The sequence below is a fragment of the Macaca thibetana genome, chromosome 1, assembly GCF_024542745.1.
Source record: "Macaca thibetana thibetana isolate TM-01 chromosome 1, ASM2454274v1, whole genome shotgun sequence".
NCBI lineage: Eukaryota > Metazoa > Chordata > Mammalia > Primates > Cercopithecidae > Macaca > Macaca thibetana.
In genome coordinates this window covers 17,681,185-17,702,741 of record NC_065578.1, presented here as the reverse complement: position 1 = coordinate 17,702,741, position 21,557 = coordinate 17,681,185, and the positions used below count along the sequence as shown (strand labels likewise).

General features: G+C 44.9%; 1 protein-coding gene across 50 annotated transcripts in view; it reads right to left on the bottom strand.

The window, feature by feature from the left end:
* Positions 1-1,209: 1,209 nt before the first annotated feature.
* The window catches only part of LOC126954288 (neuroblastoma breakpoint family member 3-like), a 159,572-nt gene continuing 139,224 nt past the window's right edge, over positions 1,210-21,557 (bottom strand). For 41 of the 50 annotated variants that reach the window (XM_050789874.1, XM_050789977.1, XM_050789994.1 and 38 more), the window contains 11 exons: positions 14,662-14,876; positions 13,544-13,616; positions 12,874-13,079; positions 11,545-11,596; positions 7,864-8,027; positions 6,775-6,826; positions 5,968-6,140; positions 5,215-5,263; positions 4,418-4,590; positions 3,662-3,713; positions 1,210-3,071 (listed from right to left, as the gene is read on the bottom strand). In XM_050789874.1, coding sequence (XP_050645831.1) covers positions 2,828-3,071; positions 3,662-3,713; positions 4,418-4,590; positions 5,215-5,263; positions 5,968-6,140; positions 6,775-6,826; positions 7,864-8,027; positions 11,545-11,596; positions 12,874-13,079; positions 13,544-13,616; positions 14,662-14,876 — 1,453 coding nt within the window. In that variant the 3' untranslated portion in view covers positions 1,210-2,827. Of the gene's footprint in view, positions 3,072-3,661; positions 3,714-4,417; positions 4,591-5,214; positions 5,264-5,967; positions 6,141-6,774; positions 6,827-7,863; positions 8,028-11,544; positions 11,597-12,873; positions 13,080-13,543; positions 13,617-14,661; positions 14,877-15,706; positions 15,810-17,030; positions 17,241-18,284; positions 18,497-18,984; positions 19,031-21,557 lie in introns of all 50 variants that reach the window. The other 9 variants (XM_050789858.1, XM_050789864.1, XM_050789968.1 and 6 more) reach the window with 5 other exon arrangements.

Below are 21,557 nucleotides of genomic sequence, written 5' to 3'. Positions count from 1 at the left end.
ACTGGCAGAAATTAGAGGTCCTGGTAGAACAAAATTGAATCCCACAATGAGAACATACACCGTGTATGTCCCCCAGGGAAGACAGTATCTCCTAAAAACTCAGGAAAAATCATTTTGGGCGAGTACCTTATATCCGGTCATGCGATCCATGCAAGACCATGAGAAAAGATTATTAAACATGCTAAGCTCAGCGAGACCTGATTCCCTCAGGAGGACTCTCTTAAGGATGAGTACCACTCAGCAAGTGATGACTATGACATTCACTGTTGAATAGCTCATGAGCATTAATATATTTAATTGTGCATCTAACCAAAAAGCAAGGTGGGGCCAAGATGACAATCACAGAATGTCACTGGTGTATGTTTAGGTTCAAATACTATTATGAGAAGTGGCAGGCCGGGCGCGGTGGCTCACACCTGTAATCCCAGCACTTTGGGTGGCTGAGTCGGGCGGATTACAAGGTCAGGAGATCGAGACCATCCTGGCTAACACGGTGAAACCCTGTCTCTACTAAAAAATACAAAGAAAAAAAAAGAGAAGTGGCAGGTAAGGGAGGTAGAAAAAAGATAATGCATATTATCTTTTTTTAATTTGCTGTCTTATGGAAATCTTTGAGGTTGAAAGTCATAATTTAAAACATATAAAACAAATATTAGAAGTGTGTCTAGTTCAAAGGGAGGAAAACTATCAAAAACATTTTTAGTGGCCGGGCGCGGTGGCTCAAGCCTGTAATCCCAGCACTTTGGGAGGCCGAGACGGGCGGATCACGAGGTCAGGAGTTCGAGACCATCCTGGCTAACACGGTGAAACCCCGTCTCTACTAAAAAATACAAAAAACTAGCCGGGCGAGGTGGCGGGCGCCTGTAGTCCCGGCTACTCGGGAGGCTGAGGCAGGAGAATGGCGTAAAAACCCGGGAGGCAGAGCTTGCAGTGAGCTGAGATCCGGCCACTGCACTCCAGCCTGGGCGACACAGCGAGACTCCGTCTCAAAAAAAAAAAAAAAAAAAAAAAAAAAATTTTAGTGCAATATTAAACAGGAGCTATGCAACCCTTCCTAAATGTCAAAGGCACACACAGACACACAGACACACACACACACACACACACTCACAAAGAATAAAATAATTAGAATCAAGAAATGTAGTAAATATATTCTGCTACATATGATAAACATAGTCTACAGTATGGAAGAGATTAGAAAATAAACAGGGAAATGAAAATCTTTTTATTAATTTGTATCAGTACCCACCAAAACCAATCAGCATAATAAAAGATTCTAACACTGAATGTAAAAAATAATCCAACAGTCCAGAGTGATAGGGAAAAGTTTTTAATTGTATAGATTAAAATAACTTTGGACAAAAATTAAAACTCAGGCAGAGAATGTTTTTTTTTTCAACAGCAGACACTAGCCAAAACAGAGGCAGAGTAAAAATTGAGACAGAAAATTTCCAGTGTAGAGATATGAATATAATAATAGACACAGGCAGGGATGATCAATAAATGATAATGTGTTTAGAGGATGATGATTGGAATACATGACGTTCATACCTTTACAAACCACTTTCCCAAATACTTCATTATAAGTAAGGTGTCTCTAAAAGCAACAGATCTCCTAGACCCCTCCTTAACCAAGTAACCAGTCCTGATATCATGATAATGGTGATGGACAAACTAGACCTTCTATGCCCGCAGATAGATAGGCTGAGGTTGGAAAGTCACAGTATTGACTCTGCAGTGTTCCTGGCAAAACGTTTAGGCTGAATTGAATCATGAAGACATTTTCAGACAACTTCAGAATGTAGATCATTGAGCCAGACAGCTGACCTATCCTCTACAAACGAGTCCATGTCACCACAATCAATGACAACAACAAAAAGATGAGGAAATATTTGGGGTTCAAAATAAAGAAATGTAGCTACAGTACCTTTTTACTTTCTTTGAACCCAAAATATCTCTTCTCCTTTTTGTTGTGTGATTCATGGTGACATGGACTGTGTGAAGGAGACAGGCCAGTCGTCCTGCTCAGTGTTCTACATTCTGCAGTTGTCCGGTGATTACCTCCTATGAAACTCAGGCTAAGCGTTTTCTGCAAGAACATGGCATTGTTCATATTCTGCACTGGCAGAGTCCCGGGTGACATGCTGTCTCCTGCCAGCGGCTCCTGACTCCTGTTCTTTACATGATGGAATTGAGAGGAGCAGGGCTAAGGGCTCTCCACGCTGTTTGTCCATCTAGCTGTGGTCTTCCTAAGTATTGATAGCAATTGGAGGCTGAAGGACTGTGGCTTCTCTAACCAAAGGAGCCTAGTGGGTTAACAATTGTCAAGAGCGGTCAGTGGTTCTGAAATACAATCCTCAGCCAAGGATCCCTCCTGTGTTACACATGGATCAGGTAAAACAAACCAACACTGAAGATACAAAGAATGGGGGGAGGTTCATTGAAACCAGGGTAACACCTTTGGATGACTTAAACACAAAGATGACACTGACCTTGAGCAGGCATACAAGCTCAGAGACATGCGCGTAAAATGAAATCCCTGAGGAACTTTGTAGCTACCCAGAGATACCTGGTTCAAATCAGAATATCTCACATTCACTCCCGGCATGTGCTGCAGAGTTATGTGAACGTGTCACACCTAACTTGGGTCCAGTGTCTTCAGACTGAGCACAGGTTGCCACTGCATGGTCTGAGAATGGAATAGAGTTCTGCCCACTTTCCTATCCTATATCTGGGATTCCAAATGGAACTATAGTTTCATTCAAACCTACATGTGCCTCTAAGTCCTGCCTGAGGCAATGACATCTCTCAGCTTAGGAAGGGCTGCTTAGTGTGGGAATAGGACTCCCATCTGGAAGCCCAGGTGGAACCTTATCACCGTCAAAGTAACAAACCCATTGTCCATGTCAAGGGCCAAGCTGACGTGCTGTTCCTCAAGTGAGTAAAAGCCACTTGTGTAGTGCTGGAATGAGTCAGGTAGTTGAAAGTAACTTGAAGGAGTCCAATAACATCCATTCGGTGAGTCCTGCAAGACTTCAGGCTCTCCTGCTTCCATCAGCACCCCGTTGAGCCTGGAAAAGGAGACGAAACTAAAGAAGCAGCCAGGGGAAATCAGACACCGCAGAGCCCCAACTAGATTTCAAGGGTAACATAGGGAAGTAGTTAAAAAAGGAAAAGGATAGATCCTTTTAATGAGGTAAACCATTGTTGTCTTTATGTTGGGATAGAACAGGGCCAGGTAGAAAACAATGAAAGAGAAAGACAGAGAGAGAGAGAGAGAGCACGTACTGAGTGAATTGGCCAGATGACACACTGATAAGGGAGTTAAAGGACACTCTGAGTTAGTGCCCGGATGACACACAGCAAACAGTGATTATGAAGAGTGAGCTCAATAGTTTTCCATAAAATGTGATTAAAATTCGATGCAGTCACCATGAGAGTACAGCTTATGGGGTATGGTCAACCTATGGTACGTTAGTCAATGATAAGGGGAGGAAGAAATGGAAACCCAAACCTCTACTGCAATGAAAACCAACAGCAATGTCAGTAGGAGTAATTCAGCTTTCGTTGAAAACATGAAACCAAACACACTGCTTTCCCCTGGATCTGTCGTCTCCAGGTATTAAGAAAGAATTAAGCGTCCACAATTGCTGAAAGTTACCTGGGGCATGGTGGGTTTTGATCTTCTTCCCCTTCTTGGTACTTTTCAATTTCTGCAATAAATTCAGACACATGAAGCTGATTCTCCTACACACATAACAATCCACTGTCTAATCCTTACACAGGGACCTCAGGCTCCTCAGCATAAGAATAAGACACTGTGGGAGATATATTTCAGAAGGCCTGAAGGCTGGTCATGATAGAGATTCCTTGGTTTTTGTCCCAGAAACTAAGGGTAAAATGTCCCTTTTCTGGTAGATCGTTATCACAATATCATTTGTCCCAAGTTTGTGAAAATGGTTATGCCATATTTTTCCAGTCAATTTGAAGCAAATGCCCTCAAGTGATTTCTAGGAGAAAAACTGCAATATTCAACCCTGTCTCATCAAATACTCAGATTGTTCATGGTTGTGAGGAATTTAGACACTGAAATTAGAGTGAGAAAGGAAATCTGGAAACCCTTGAGTCAAAATCATAGTTCTCTGAATTTGCCACATCTGCCCAGGTCCAGTGTCTTGAGAGTAGAATCAGAGTGCCAAAGGCATGGCCTGAGACTAGGGAGAGAGCCATGCTCACTGACCCATCCCATGTCTGGGCTTCCAGGTGGAACTAGAGTTTCATTGAACCTACATGTGCCTATAAGTCCTCACTGCAGCAGTGACATCTCTCAGCTCAGTAACGGCCACTTGGAACAGGAATATGATCTCTATACGGAAGACTCAGTGGATCCTTATCAGCTTCAGAGAAAGGTACTCACCATCCACGCCAAGAGAAAAGCCAACGTGTTGTTCCTCCAATGAGTAAAAGGAGCTTCCCTGGGAATGGCATGAATCGGGAAGCTCAAGATAACTGTAAGGAGTCGAATAATATCTATCCAGTGAGTCCTGCAAGATTTCAGGCTCTACTACCTCCAGCAGCTCTCTGCTGAGCCTGGAAAAGTAGAAAAAGTAAAGAATAAGTCAGGAGAAATCAGACACAACAAAGCCCCAACTAGATTTCATGGGTAGCACAAGGAAGTGGTCAAGAAAGAAAAATGATAGATCCATGAATGAGGTAACAAATTATTGCCTTCATGTTGGGACAGAACAGGGCCAAATGGAAAAGGATGAAAGACAGACAGAGAACAGAGGCAGAGAGAGACAGAGAGAGAGAGAGAGAGAGAGAGGGCGCTTGGTGAATTGTCCAGGTGACACACTGATGAGGGAGTAACAGGACACTCTGAGTTAGTGCCCTCAGGACACACAGCATACAGTGATCATGAAAAGGCTGTGATCAATAATTTTCCATCAAATGTGCTCAAGTTTCCATGTAGTCACCATGAGAATAGAGCTTTTGAAGTATGGTCCACCTACAGTAGGTTAGTAAATGATAAGGGGAGGAAGAAATGGGAACCTAAATATGTAATGCAATGAAAACCAACAGCAATGTTAGTACGAATAATTCAGGCTTGGTTGAAAAGATGTAATCAATAATGTCGGCCCGCTCTGTTTTCCCCAAACCAGGAGTCTCCAGGTGTCAACACAGAATTAGCTATTGTCAATTGCTCAGAGTTACCTGGGGCACGATGGGCCTTGGTCTTCTTCCTCTTCTTCCTTTGTAATTCCTGCAATAAAATCAGACAGGGACAGGCAAAATAAGCCAATTCACCTACACCCAGAACAGTCCACTGTCTAATCCCCACACAGGGACCACAGGCTCCTCAGCATGAGAACAGGATAATGTGAGACATACACTGCAGGAAGCCTCAAAGCCGGTCATGATAGAGATTCTGTGATTTACATCTCAGAACCAAGGGTCAAATGTCCCTATTCTGGTAGACAGTTATCCCAAAATCATTTATCCCAAGTTTGTGCAAACAGTTATGCCTTATTGTTCCCATCAATTCAAAGAAAATGCCCCAGATGATTTCTAGGAGGAAAACTGTTGTATTCAGCCCTGTCTCATCAAATTCCCAACTCGTTCATGGTCGCAAGACACTGAAATTAGAATAAAGGAGGAAATCTACAAATGTTGAGTCCGAATCATAGTTCTGTGAATTTTTTACATCTGCCTCGGACCAATGTGCTGAGAGTGGGTTCAGGTTGCCACAGGCATGACTGGAGACTAGGAATACAGCCATGCTCACTGACCCATTTCATATCTGGGCTTCCAACTGAAACTACAGTTGCATTACAACCTATATGTGTCCATAGGTCCTGCCAGCAGCAATGACATCTCTCGGGTCAGGAAGGGCCAGTTGGAACAGGAGTATCACCCCTATCGGGAAGACCAGGTGGAGCCTTATCACCTTCATAGTAAGGAACTCACTGTCCATGTCAAGAGCCAAGCCAAAATGCTCTTCTTCCAACGAGTACAAGGCATTTCTGTAGGGCTGGCATAAGTCAGGCAGTTCAAGATACCCGCAAGGGGTTGAATAAAATCTATCCAGTGAGTCCTGCAAGGCTTCAGGCTCTTTCTCATCCAGCAGTTCCCTGTTGAGCCTGGAAAAGTAGGAAAAGTAAAGAATAAGCCAGGGGGAATCAGAAACCACACAGCCCCAGCTAGATTTCATAGGTAACATAAGCAAGTGTTTGGAAAGAAAAAGGACAGCTCTATTAATGAGGTAACAGATTATTGCCTTAATGTTGGCACAATCAGGGCCAGGTAGAAAAGGATGAAAGAGAAAGAAACACACACACACACACACACACACACACACACACAAGAGACAGAGATAGACAGAGTAAGAGCTCAGTGAATCGGCCAGGTGACACACTGATGAGGCAGTGAAAGGACACTTTGTATTTGTGCCCTCAGGACGAACAGCGAACAGTGATCATGAAAACAGTGGGCTCAATAATTTTGCATAAAATGTGCTCAAGTTTCCCTGCAGTCACCATGAGAATACAGCTTTTGAGGCATGGTTAACCTTCAGTAGGTTAGTAAATGATAAGGGTAGGAAGAAATGGAAACCTAAATATTTACTGTAATGAAAACCAAAAGCAATATTAGTAGGCATAATTCAGACTTGTCTGATAAGGCAAAATCACTCTTTTCAGCATGTACTGTTTTCCCTGCACTTGGCGTCTCTAGGTGTCAACAGCAAATGAACTGTCCACAATTTCTCAGACTCACCTGGGACCTGTGGCCTCTTGGTCCTCCTTTTTCACTTCATCACACCAATGTCCTGCAAATAAATTCAGATGGGGCCTCTTACATGAAGCAGTTCTTCCTTGCACACAGAAACATTCCTCTGTCCAATCCTAACACAGGGACATCAGTCTTCTCAGTGTGGGAACAGAAGACTTTGAGAGAAACATAACCAGAGGCATGAGGTCAAGTCTTGAGAGAACTGACTTGGTTCCTTTCATGAGCCTTGGGCAAAATTCCCCTCTTTTGGAATGTTATCTTCCCAATGTGATCTGTCCTAGGTTTGTGTACACAAATGAGCAATGACTTTCCCAATAGATTTTAGGCAAATACTTCTAACACCTCGTAGGAGAGAGACTGCAATATTCAGGTTTCTCACATCAAATACCCAGGATTTGATAGTTTATGAGATTGTGGACACTGAGATTTCATGTAGGGGTGTAATATTCCAGCTCTTGTTACGAGACTTGGTTCGACACAGAAGCATCAGCTATTATGGCTTTTGTGGGTGAAAAGTCAGTCATTTATCTAGAAAACACACCAGCAAGACGATGGACAGATGAGCTAAAACAAGCCAACTGAGAAGACACAGAAAATGGGGATAAATTCAGTGAAACCTGGGTCACATCTCCGATTCAGAGGTAGACAAGGGTGACACTGGCCTCGGGCAGGTAAAGAACCGCACAGACATGCTTTGGGAACAAAACTCATGAGGAACTTTGTAGCTGGCAAGACACATTTAACTCACATGAACTGATCTGACAGACAACACCTGGGCATGTGCTGCATGGCTTGGTGTGAGTTTGCCACACCTGCCTTGAGTTCAATGTCCTGACAGTCAGTCTAGGGTGGCACTAGCATGGCCTGAGACTAGGAAGATATTACAGCTCACTGAACCACGCCATGCCTGTACTTCAGACTCGACTCTAGAGTAATTGAAATCTACATTGATATATAGGTTAAACCCACAGTGATGGCAACTCTCAGCCCAACCAGGGGCGGAAAGCCCCAAGATTACGGGGTCTACTTGGGACATGAACTGGAGCTTTATCACCTTCACAATGGAGTACTCACTGCCCACGTCAAGAGCCAAGTCGACTTGTTGTTCCTCTAATGAGTGAAAGTTGCTGCTGTAAGACTGGTATGAGGCAGACATGTCAGGAGGAATTGAGGAAGTCGAATAACCTTCATCCCAGGATTCCTGGAGAGCTTCCTCCTCTTCAGACTCCTGCAGATTCCTGATGACACAGGCAGGACAGGGATGACAGAAGATTTAACCGACAGAGATTAGACAGCAAAACCTCCCAGATGATCTGATGGGAGGCAGAATGGAGTGGTCTCAGAAACCAAAGCCAGTTTTCCTTCAACAGAAATAAAAGTATCCTTCTAAATGCAGGGCAGAGGGTGACTGCCCTGGGGAATGACAAAAAAGTGGGCAGCACATGCTCAGTACACTTGCCACAGATGAGCCAATGTAGGGCACCCCGACTCTCCCTGTAAACTACCCTCATGACTTGCAGCACAGAGACTAACACAAGATTTCAACTACTTTGCATAAATTGCGTTGAATTTTCCATGCAGCATTCAAGTGAACAGAGCTCTTGTGGCAGTGCAGACACAGATCTTCTGTGCTAAGGGCCCCATTTTCCCAATATTTTAATATAATATGTTTATTTATTCAGTTTCTTTTCTTGCACAAATACTGGAAAACATACTAACAAACAATAAGCAGAAAGCACATGTACATTCTCTCCCTGGATTTAAACGCAGGGGAGAGAACAGGCGACACCAAGAAATCCCTGTTTGAGGGTCTGGAGTGGACCTCCAGCAAACTCCACCAGACCTGCAGCTGAGGGACCTCACTGTTAACAAGAAAACTAACAAACAGAAAGGAATAGCATCCACTTCAACAAAAAGGACATCCACTCCAAAACCCCATCTATAGGTCACCAGCATCAAAGACCAAAGGGAGATAAAACCACAAAGAGGTGGAGAAACCGGAGCAGAAAAGCTGAAAATTTTAAAAACCACAGCGCCCCTTCTCCTCCCAAGGATCAGAGATCCTCGCCAGCAACGGAACAAAAAAAGGCAGAGAATGACTTTGACGAGATGACTGAAGTAGGCTTCAGAAAGTTGGTAATAACAAACTTCTCCGAGTTAAAGGAGGATGTGCGAAAACATCGCAAGGAGCTAGAAACCTTGAAAAAAGATTAGATGAATGGCTAACTACAATAAACAGTGTAGAGAAGACCTTAAATGACCTGATGGAGCTGAAAACCATGGCATGAGAACTACATGACACATGCACAAGCTTCAGTAGCTGATTCGATCAAGTGGAAGAAAGGGTATCAGTGATTGAAGATCAAATTAACCAAATGAAGTGAGAAGAAAAGTTTAGAGAAAAAAGAGTAAAAAGAAACAAACAAAGCTGCCAAGAAATATGGGACTATGTGAAAAGAACAAATCTACATTTGATTGGTGTACCTGAAAGTGATGGGGAGAATGGAACCAAGCTGGAAAACACTCTTCAGGATATTACCCGGGAGAACTTCCCCAACCTAGCAAGGCAGGCCAACATTCAAATTCAGGAAATACAGAGAACACCATAAAGATACTCCTCGAGAAGAGTAACCCCAAGAAACATAATTGTCAGATTTACCAAGGTGGAAATGAAGGAAAAAATGGTAACGGCAGCCAGAGAGAAAGGTCGGGTTACCCACAAAGGGGAGCCCATCAGATTAACAGCACATCTGTCTGCACAAACTCTACAAGCCAGAAGAGAGTGGCGGCCAATACTTAACATTCTTAAAGAAAAGAATTTTCAACCTGGAATCTCATATCCACCCAACCTAAGCTTCATAAGTGAAAGAGAAATCAAATCCTTCACACACAATCAAATGCTGAGAGATTTTGTCACCACCAGGCCTACCTTACAAGAGCTCCTGAAGGAAGCACTAAACATGGAAAGGAATAACCAGTACCAGCCACTGCAAAAACATGTCAAATTGTAAAGACCATCGATGCTAGGAAGAAACTGCATCAACTAACAGGCAAAATAACCAGCTAACATCTTAATGACAGGATCAAATTCACACATGACAATATTCACCTTCAATGTCAATGGGCTAAATGCCCCAATTAAAAGACACAGACTGGAAAATTGGATAAAGAGTCAAGACCCATCAGTGTGCTGTGTTCAGGAGACACATCTCATGTGCAGAGACACACATAGGCTCAAAATGAAGGGATGGAGGAACACCTACCAAGCAAATGGAAAGCAAAAAAGCAGGGGTTGCAATCCTAGTCTCTGACAAAACAGACTTTAAACCATCAAAGATCCAAAGAGACAAAGAAGACCATTATATAATGGTAAAGGGATCGATTTGACAAGAAGAGCTAACTATCCTAAAGATATCCTAAAGATAGTTATTGGGATGCACCCAATACAGGAGCACCTAGATTCATAAAGCAACTCCTGAGAGACCTAAAAAGACACTTAGACTCCCAGACAACAATAATGGGACACTTTAACACCCCACTGTCAATATTACCCAGATCAATGAGACAGAATGCTAACAGGGATATCCAGAACGCAAACTCAGCTCTGCACTAAGCAGACCTAATAGACATCTACAGAACTCTCCACCCAAAATCAACGGAATATACATTCTTCTCAGCATCGCATCACACTTATTCCAAAATTGACCACATAGTTGAAAGTCAAGCACTCCTCAGCAAATGTAAAACAACAGAAATCACAACAAACTGTCTCTCAGAACACAGTGCAATCAAATTAGAGTTCAGGATTAAGAAACCCACTCAAAACTGAACAACTGCATGGAAACTGAACAACCTGCTCCTGAATGACTACTGGGTAAATAATGAAATGAAGGCAGAAATAAAGATGTTCTTTGAAACCATTGAGATCAACGACACAACATACCAGAATCTCTGGGACACATTTAAAGCAGTATGGAGAGGGAAATTTCTAGCACTAAATGCCCACAAGAGAAAGGAAAGATCTAAAATCAACACCCTAAAATCACAATTAAAACAACTAGAGAAGCAAGAGCAAACAAATTCAAAAGCTAGCACAAGACAAGAAATAACTAAGATCAGAGCAGAACTGAAGGAAACAGACACAAAAAATCCTTCAAAAAAATCAATGGGCCAGGCATGGTGGCTGAAGCCTGGAATCCCAGCACTTTGGGAGGCTGAGCCGGGCAGATCATGAGGTCAGGAGATCGAGACCATCCTGGCTAACACGGTGAAACCCGGTCTCTACTAAAAAACATAAAGAACTAGCTGGGAGAGGTGGCGGGCGCCTGTAGTTCCAGCTACTCGGGAGGCTGAGGCAGGAGAATGGTGTAAACCCAGGAGGCAGAGCTTGCAGTGAGCTGATATCCGGCCACTGCACTCCAGCCTGGGTGACAGAGCGAGACTCCATCTCAAAAAAAAAAAAAAAAAAAAAAAAAAACTCAGTGAATCCAGGAGCTGGTTTTTTGAAAAGATGAACAAGATATCCCTCTTTGGCTAGTTCACCTGGCTCAACTGATTGCAAGTACTTATCTTCAGAGGACTATGAAATTAAAACCAATACAAGTGCCACAAATAATGCACAACATTGTTAATAAGGACAATTTGTAGCTGAGTGAATGAAAGAAATCGTTCTATTCATCGCTTCCTCATTTTCCCGAAATCTACAATCTCCAGGTGTCACTACTGAATTCACAGCTAACAATTCCACAGCATTACCTGGGAGACACTGGCCCTTTTTCTTCCTCTTCTTCATGATCACTTTCATTTTCTGTAAATACATTCAGAGAAGCAGGTCACATTAAGCAATTCACACTTCACATATGACCAAATCACTGTCCAGTCATAGCACAAGGACCCAACTATTCTCAGGGCAAGAGCATGGATTCTGACATGAATATTCTAGGGTGGTCTAGATTAAGTCTGGTGAGAAGTAGATGACCCTGCTTTGCAGTCCCACAGTCCAAAATTTCCCTCTGTGGGTAGACTATAATGCCATATTCCCTGCCTGAGTCTATGCAAAGAAAATAAAATTTTCCCCCCAAAATCTCCAAAAATTAGTCGAACAATTTTCTAGGAGTGTTGCTGCAATACTGATTTATATCATCAGGTACCATGGACATTAAATGTTCAACTGATAGACGCATTCTAACAACTTTTGCTTTAAAAAGAATCTGTGATTCAGGAGGCCAAGGCAGGTGAATCATTTGAGGTCATGAGTTCAAGATGAACCTGGCCAATATGGGGAAACCCCATCTCTACTAAAAATACAAAAATTAGCCAGATGTGGTTGTGTGTACCTGTGGTACCAGCTACTCAAGATGCTGAGGCAGGAGAATCACTTGAATCTGGGAGGCGGAGGTTGCATCAAGCCAAGATGGTGCCACTGCACTCCACCCTGGGTGAGCAAGACTCTATCACCAAAAAAAAAACCACCACCGCCACCAACAACAACAATCTATGATGCTACAAAGAAACATTGGATCAGCTATTGCATTGATGGGGTGGAGAACCAGGGTCCAGCCTTGCTTTATGGAACTGTATCAGCAAACTAAACAAGAAAAGTTTCCGTCCACATTTCAATGGGACTGTGCAGCTAACCAAGCTGACTTAAAATAGATCAAGATTAAAGCTGAGAGTAGTGAAGCCTGGGGAGCAATATATCCAAATACAAAGGCAAGGCTGCCAGTCTCCTTCAAAAGGCATAGAAACTCCATGGACATTGTTCAGGGACACATGACTTAATCACAGGTGACAAGAGATACTGAATCGAAGCTAGGAAGCCTCACAGTTACCTCCCATGCACCTCCTGAACTCAGGTGACTATGAGATTGTCACACGTGCCTGGGGTCCAGTAATTTCACACTGGGGACCGGGAGACAAAGGCATGACATGAGCTGAGAAGGACAGAAAACCTCCCTGATATCTGGGTTTAGAATCCCATCGCAGATTTTTATGTAAACCAATTTGTGTGTATAGAGTCTGTCTTCGGGGTTATACTTCCTCAGCACAGAAAGAGGAATGAGACACAAGGAAAATAGAGGCTACCTGGGATAATGGATACAGCATCCTCCCATTCATCATGACAAGATGAGTCAATGAGATGTGAGTTGACTTGGTCTTCCTCAAATGTGATTTTGGTGTTGCTGTGAGGCTGGTGGGACTCACAAGGACCGTGGCTATTTGAATAAGCGATGGAATATTCCTCCAGTGAGTCCTCAGGTTCTTCCTTCTCTTCAGCCTTCTGCACCTCCCTGATGAGCCAGGTGGGAGAGAGATGTCAGAAGATTAAACACAGAGGGATCGGACCCCAGGGAGCCCTAGCTGGTTTTGACAGAAGGCATTAAGACAGTGCTCACAGAAAGCAAACAGGAGGTTCCCTTTAAGAGGGAATAGGCAATCCTCTTCTCTCTGCAACAGAGCATGGCTGCCATGGCAGACAGAGAGGAAGAGACCAACCGGTGTTGTTTTCACTGGAGAGACAGGAGCTGAGAAAGATGAAGACTCAGCTATCCCTGTTCGGTACAGATATGACACTCACCACACACAGAGAAACACAACAGCTGCCACACCCGGTGTCTAAGCTGGGTTGAATTTCTCATACTGTGGCCAAAGGAATGCAGGCTTTTGGCCCATCCTAGATGCCAGACAGGGTGTGCCTCCTAGATCTTTTTCCTATGTTAAAACCCATTACTTGCTCCTGATTATTCAGTGTTACCTGGGGGCACGTGATTCCTGTACTTTCTCAGTTTCCTCAACGTTCACATCTTCATCCTCATCTTCACCGTTTTCTGTAAATACAGAAGTGTTCGTTCAGATATTTCCCACTTCACATTCTGCAGGCACAGTCAGCCCAATATGCCCACAGACATGGACATCTAGGCATGGGTCACCGTTCAATTGAAAGCTCTAATGTTTTATCTTTAACAAAATGCCCTGGCATGGTTTCCTGATCCATCAGGCAATGCAATTCTGATCTAGAGGACCACCATCAAGATGTGGCCAAATATTGAAAAGACCCTTTATCCCCATATCACTGGGCACGTGTGCAGCCTCTCTCGGGACTTTGGCAGCTGTCTCCATAATCCCACCACAAATCTGATTCCCAGGCACAGGCTTGGTGTCCTGTCACAGTTCACATTTCAAACCTAATTCTTTCTCTTAAGAGAGGACAAACTGGCCCCACAGTCGTCTATGTATCAGGAGACTTCACAGGCCTTCCATGTGGCTTCTGCTGTGTTATTCAGGGACATGCTTTCCATGGGGAGTGCTCCAGTCTGAAGCACCTCCTACCACCAAATGCCCCCACATCAAGTGCCTTCTCCAACACCACATGGCATGGGGCTTTATCTCATTTTCAAAGGCAGTCCTAAACTGTTCCCACATTTAGATGCTTCAGAGCCTTGTAAGAGACAATATGTCTGCCTTTTCTGATGGAGAGAGAGAAACGCAAGAAAGATAAATCACTCACTCACCGACAGTTACTAAGAACATTGCCAAAGAGACAGCCTGGGAACCTTCATTCTAAGTCCACAGCTCTTTTCACTCTAACAAGAACCCTCCTGTCACAGCCTCCTTCCTCTCCTCTACAACTAGAGAGATGTTGCCTCTGGCTCCAAAGACCATCTCCACCAAGGAAGGAGGGACATTTGCAATACTGTGACCTCCAACTCCAAGGGTTTCCCATCTCTGATCTCACCCAGGAAGTCCTGGAAGGGCCACATATGTTTAGTGCAAAAAAACACCACCTATACAACTGTCATTGTGAAACTATGGAGGTCGGGAGTCTCTCCTAAGCCTGGGGTTTTGGGTCATCAGATCCTATGGAAACCTTACCTGGGGTGAGCTTTCGGACGAGGTGCTGTGCCAGCCTACAGCCCTCGGTCAGCTGTTCTCGGAGGTCCCGCCCCTGGGAGTTGGCCGGCTCATCCGGAGTAAGGAGGGCCTGCAGATGCTGATTCAATGCGCGGGAGGCATCTCTCCCTTTCCGCAACTTCTCCCTTAACTGGCTCAGCTCTCGTTCCTGAGACTGAACCAGGACTTTATATTGCCTAAGGTGAGATAGTAGAGAAAATTGAACAGTGGAAAGGGGTGAGTGATCAGATCGAATATTGCGACAGAGATTTCTGAGACAATGTTCTCAAGGAGACCTCCAAGGAGAAGGTCAGCACATGTTTAAAGAAATGTCTGTGGCCAAGAGTAAGAATGAAAAATGGTTTACAGGCTTCCTCTATACCAGAGAGGGCTCCTGTAAGATCCTCGACGATGTTCCATTCATCTTTCCCTTCTGTAAACAAAAGTAGGTTTCCTTATTCACTTTCAAAAAGACATTCATTCTTTCAGTTCCTCACTCTGGCCATGGACATTTCCATGTGAAAATACACATAGTGCATCTTGCAGTCACTAGATGGAAAGCCATGGACAGAAATGAGGCCACGTGCAGACGGGGCCAGTTGAAAAGATGAAAGATGGAATGAATGACAGGCTCCAGAAGGCAACACTGATTGACCGAAAGGATGAGAAGCCGCAGTCAGTCAGGAGGTGGTTCTGACTAAGGGTAAGTGGGGTGGTGATGGCGCACCATTTTCAGTACACTCAATGCTGCTGGGTGGTTCCCACTCCTTTAGTTAATTTTGTGTTATGCAAATCTCACCTCAACAATTACTTCTTTCAAAAAGAGAAATCAAGGCTCTGAGAAACAACTGCAACCCATAACTTATTATTATCCCTGTTCTGTTTCATAAATCTTTGTGTGTTGTAAGCCTGCCATGGCAACTCCTGCCCTTCCCCAGACCCACCTTAGCTCTTACTTCACCCAGACGAGCAGCTGTACATCAGAGATTTACACACCTGCCCATCTGCCTGCATTGGGCCCCCTCACCTGAGCTCTTCAGCTTGCCCGAGCTGCTCTGCAAGCTTCTCCTCCTTTAACTGAAGCTCATCCCGCAGCATAGATTTTAGGAGGTCTTTGCACTCTTCATAGTCTGAGAAAAGACAGACACACCAGCCTCAGTGAACAGCTGGACACACAGCGGTGGTCACTGCCTACAGGGCAGGAGCCAGGTCCATCTGAAGGATATAACTGACCCCAGTACAAGGCTCTAGGAAAGGATTTCCACGACTTTACTCTTCAGTCTCCCGACTTTATGGCATCTCAACCCCCAAATTAGGAGACGAAGAAAGAGAAACTGAGGGACAGACAGGACAAGCAACTTGGATGGAGCCCAGGTGACAGACCCAGGGTTCCTGCTCTGCACACTGCACTGCTACTTCCACACATTCTTGGGTGCGATCTTTCTTCCTCTGTAGGAACAAAAGCCTCTTCCCCAGGAAGTAGCACTTCCCTCACACCAGGGTACTCTCTGCCTTTGTGTTTATTCTTTGAGGAGTCTTCTCCTGTCGCCCAGGCTGGAGTGCAATGGCGTGATCTGGGCTCACTGCAACCTCTGCCTCCTGGGTTCAAAGGATTCTCCTGCCTCAGCCTCCCAAGTACCTGGGATTACAGGTGCCCACCACCACACCCCGCTAATTTTTGTAATTTTAGTAGAGATGGGGTTTCTCCATGTTGCCCAGGCTGGTCTCAAACTCCTGACCTCATGATCCAGCTGCCTCAGCCTCTCAAAGTGCTGGGATTACAGGACTGAGCCACCTTGCACGGCCCCTACTCCCTGTTCTTGATGCTGTCGGTTATAGATACCACAGGTTCTATTAGGAGCAGACTCCTCTTGACGCCCCTCACAGCGGGTACTGTGTACTATCACCAAATTTCCCTCAGGATCCCTAGAACAGAGCTTGGCCTATTGGGCCTCAACAGAAGCTTGAACCGAATAAAAGTTCACTAGCCCGAGACATTTAGTACACCAGACTAGATGTTATTTGTCTGCCGGATCTTATATGGTACAGAGAGGATTCTTGAAAACATGATTTAGCCTCTTGGAGAAAACAGGTCATTCTGTGCCTCTGTCTGAAACCATACTGAGATTTTAAGTCTAGGCCCATCCCCACCTGACTGCAAACATGGAAAGTTTTGAAATACTTTGGTACCTCTCTCTTCCAACTTTAACAAAAGGTGAAAATACCCATTTGTATTTTCCTAGAACTACAGGAAGGATTAAATTACTTCTGATGGAGAGAGAATTCCGTTTCTCAGAGAGAAGACAAGACATCATTCATCACTTTTGTGATGGTGAGCTTAGGGAACTTACTGTAACTGTTCTGCCCCTTGGCCAGAAAGTAGGCCACTTGAGTTACAAGATATTTCCCCTTGGTGTTTATGAATTGACGTTTGTTCTCTGCCCGCTGGGGGCGCAGTTTCTCGTTGATTTCTAGAGTGTTCATCTCTGACTTCTCACTGGGCCAAGGGCCCGCAGATACCACCATGCTGACGTTTGTGGTAGAAGAGGTGGAGCCAGGGACTGGGGAGAAAAAATCCAAACACATGATGGGTTAATAACTGGTGAAATCAAATAGGTTGAATCAGGACTTAGGGATGTCACTGACAGCCCTGTCCACTGATTTGAAGATGCTGTTTCCCTGGTTTCACTCTTCTCATCTCCACTCTTGATCTCCTTTAAGTCAACGTGTCTGAGCTACGCAGTCACCTTGAAACCAGGACACAAACACTTCCACATTTTTCTTGCTTAGAAGTTTCTATAAAGCAAGGCTGGGCTCTGAGCTTTTTACCTCATGAGTGGCCAATGATTCTGTGTAGCTCAAGAGATTGTTTTTTGTTTAGTTAATTTTTTGTTTGACTGGTTGGTTGGTTTTGGTTTTTTATTTTTTGTTTGAGAGGGAATCTCACTGTGTCGCCCAGGCTGGTGGCATGATCTCAGCTCACTGTAACCTCTACCTCCTGGGTTCAAGCGATTCTCATGCGTCAGCCTCCCAAGTAGCTGGGATTACAGGCACCAACCACTATGCCAGCTATTTTTTGTATTTTTAGTAGAGATGCAATTTCGCCATGTTGGCCAGGCTGCTTTCGAACTCCTGACCTCAGGTGATCCACCCACCTTGTCCTCCCAAAGTGCTGGGAATACAGATGGGAGCCCAGCGACCCTGGCCAGAGACTTCTTATTAACAGCTAAGACAAGCCAATGAAAAGGAGAGAGAGTCTAGCCTGAGAAAAGTGAATGAGGGTGGGAGGATCATCTGAGCCAATCCTCGCACCTAAGCCTCCTGAGCAGATGGGACTCTAAGGGCAAAGGAACATGCCTGGCTAATGTTTTGTATTCATTGTAAAGATGGGTTTCACCATATTCTCCAGCCTGGTCTTGAACTCCTGAATTCAAATGATCCTCCCACTTGGGCCTCCCAAAGTGCTACGAATATATGTGTGAGTCACCGCACCTAGCTCCATCCTAGTTGCTGAGTAAACCAATATGTACCTATATAGCCTGTCCTCACAATGGATCTTCCGTAGTCTAGACAGAGGTATGAGACACAAGGAAAATAGAGGCTACCTGCGACAAGGTTTAGAGCATCCTGCCGTACATCAGGAGACGATTCACGGTCTATAAGCAGAGTCAAGTCCATTTGGTCTTCCTTAAATGTGACTTTGGAGTTCTTGTGAGGCTGCTTGGACTCAGAAGGGCCATAGCTATTTGAACAAGTGATGGCACATTCCTCCACTGAGTCCTCAGGGACTTCCTTTTCTTCTGCCTTCCGCACCTCCCTGATGAGGTGAGATAGAGATGCCAGAAGATTAAACACAGAGGGATTGGACCCCAGGGAGACCTAGCAGGTTTTGACGGGAGGCGTTAAGACTGTGGTCAGAGAAAGCAAACAGGAGGTTCCCTTTAGGAGGGAACAGGCAATCCTCTTCTCTCTGCAACAGAGCATGGCTGCCATGGGAGACAGAGAGGAAGAGACCAACCGGTGTTCATTTTACTGGAGAGACAGGAGCTGAGAAAGATGAAGACTCAGCTATCCCTGTTGGGTACAGATATGACACTCACCACACACAGAGAAACACAACAGCTGCCACACCCGGTGTCTAAGCTGGGTTGAATTTCTCATACTGTGACCAAGGGAATGCAGACTTGCGGCCCATTGTAGATGCCAGAGACAGGGTGTGCCTCCTAGACCTTTTTCATATATTAAAACCCATTACTTGCACCTGATTATTCAGTGTTACCTGGGGCACATGATTCCTGTACTTACTCAGTGTCATCAACTTTAACATCTTCATCCTCACCTTCATCATTTTCTGTAAATACAGAAGTGTTCATTCAGATATTTCCCACTTCATACTCTGCAGGCACAGTCAGTCCAACGTGCACAGAGACATGGACATCTAGGCATGGGACACCGTTAAACTGAAAGCTCTCATGTTTTATCTTTAACAAAATGCCCTAGCATGCTTTCCTGATCCATCAGGCAATGCATTTCTGATCTGGAGGGCCACCATCAAGATGTCACCAAATATTGAAAAGAGCCTTTGCTCCGCATATCACTGGGGACTTGTGCAGGCTCTCTCTGGACTTTGGCAGCTGTCTCCCGCATCCCGCCACAGATCTGAATCCCAGGCACAGACTTGGTGTTGTGTCACAGTTCGCATTTGGAACCTAATTCTTTCCCTTTGGAGCGGACAAACTTGCCCGACAGTCCTCTATGCCTCAGGAGACTTCACAGGCCCTCCATGTGGCTTCTGCTGTGTTATTCAGGGACATGCTCTCCATGGGGAGTGCACCAGTCTGAAGCACTTCCTACAACCAAATACCCCCACGTCAAGTGCCTTCTCCAACACCACATGGCGAGGGGCTTTATCTCATTTTCAAAAGCAATCGTAAGTGTTCCCACATTTAGATGCTTCAGACCCTTGCAAGAGACAATTTGCCTGCCTTTTCCGATGGACACAGAGAAACTCAAGAAGGATAAATTACTCATTCACCGACAGTTACTAAGAACATTGCCAAAGAGACAGCCTGGGAACCTTCATTCTAAGTCCACAGCTCTTTTCACTCTAACAAGAACCCTCCTGTCACAGCCTCCTTCCTCTCCTTTACTATCCGGAGCAGCACGCCCCGGCCATAGCGAATAATAATTAAAGATTAAACGCCTGAGCTATATTCATTTCCACCCCACACCTTCTCCCTAGATTTACCTTCTTCCCTGTATTAATACCGCCATTAAAAGATGGCGCTCTTCCTGTTTCTTCTTCATTCATTTTTCCCGCGCCCGTGAAAAGACTACCTGACTGCGCAGGCGCAACATGACGTCCGACCGGAGAAACCGAGGCTTATCTGGTCACGCCCTCTGCAATGAGGTCATTTCCGCCTTAGCCCAACCCCTTCCCCTCCAAATGTATATAAGGCATTGCATTACCGCCATTAAACGAGACTTGATCAGAGCACTGTCTTGTCTCCATTTCTCGTGTCTCTTGTTCCCCAAATTCCCACCCCCTCCTCCAGGGCCTACACTGACTATCCCGCGGGCCGGGATACTTTACAACTAGAGAGATGCTGCCTCTTGCTCCAAAGACCATCTCCACCAAGGAAGGAGGGACATCTGCAATACTGTGACCTCCAAACCCATGGGTTTCCCATCTCTGATATCACGCAGGAAGTCCTGGAAGGGCCACATATGTTTAGTGGGAAAAAACACCACCGATACAACTGTCATTGTGAAAGTATGGAGGTCGGGAGTCTCTCATAAGCCTGGCGTTTTGGGTCTCCAGGTCTATGGAAACCTTACCTGTGGTGAGCTTTCGGACGAGGTGCTGTGCCAGCCTACAGCCCTCGGCCAGCTGTTCTCGGAGGTCCCGCCTCGGGGAGTTGGGCGGCTCATCCGGAGTGAAGAGGGCCTGGAGATGCTGATTCAATGCGCGGGAAGCATCTCTCCCTTCCCGCAACTTCTCCCTTAACTGACTCAGCTCTCCTTCCTGACAGTGGACCAAGACTTTATATTGCCTAAGGTGAGATAGTAGAGAAAATTGAACAGTGGAAAGGGGTGAGTGATCAGTTCGAATATTGCGACCGAGATTTCTAAGACAATGTCCTCAAGGAGACCTCCAAGGAGAAGGTCAGCACACGTTTAAAGAAATGTCTGTGGCCAAGAGAAAGAAGGAAAAATGGTTTACAGGCTTCCTCTATATCAGAGAGGGCTCCTGTAACATCCTCGACGATGTTCCATTCATCTTTCCCTTCTCTAAACAAAATTAGGTGTCTTCCTTATTCAGTTTCAAAAAGACATCCTTTCAGCTCCTCACTCTGGCAATGGACATTTCCATGTGAAAATACACATAGTCTATCTTCCAGTGACTAGATACAAAACCATATACAGAAATTCGGCCAAGTGCAGACGGGGCCAATTGAAAAGATTAAACAAGAAAAGAATGACAGGCTCCAGAAGGCAACAATGATTGGGTCAAAGATGAGATGCCGCAGTCAGTCAGGAGGTGATTCCGACTATGGGTAAGTGGGGTGGTGATGGCGCACCATTTTGAGTACACTGAATGCTGCTGGATGGTTCCCACTCCTTTGGTTAATCATGTCTTATGCAAATTTCACCTCAACAATTACTTCTTTCACAAAGAGAAAATGGGGCTCTGAGAAACAACTGCAACCCATAACTTATTACTGTCCTTGTTCTCTGTTTCACAAACCTCTGTGTATTGTGAGCATGCCAAAGCAATTCCTGCCCTTCCCCTGGCCCAGCTTGGCTCTTACTTCTACCCTCCGAGCTGCTATACGTCTGAGATTTACACACCTGCCCACCTGCCTGCATAGGGCCCC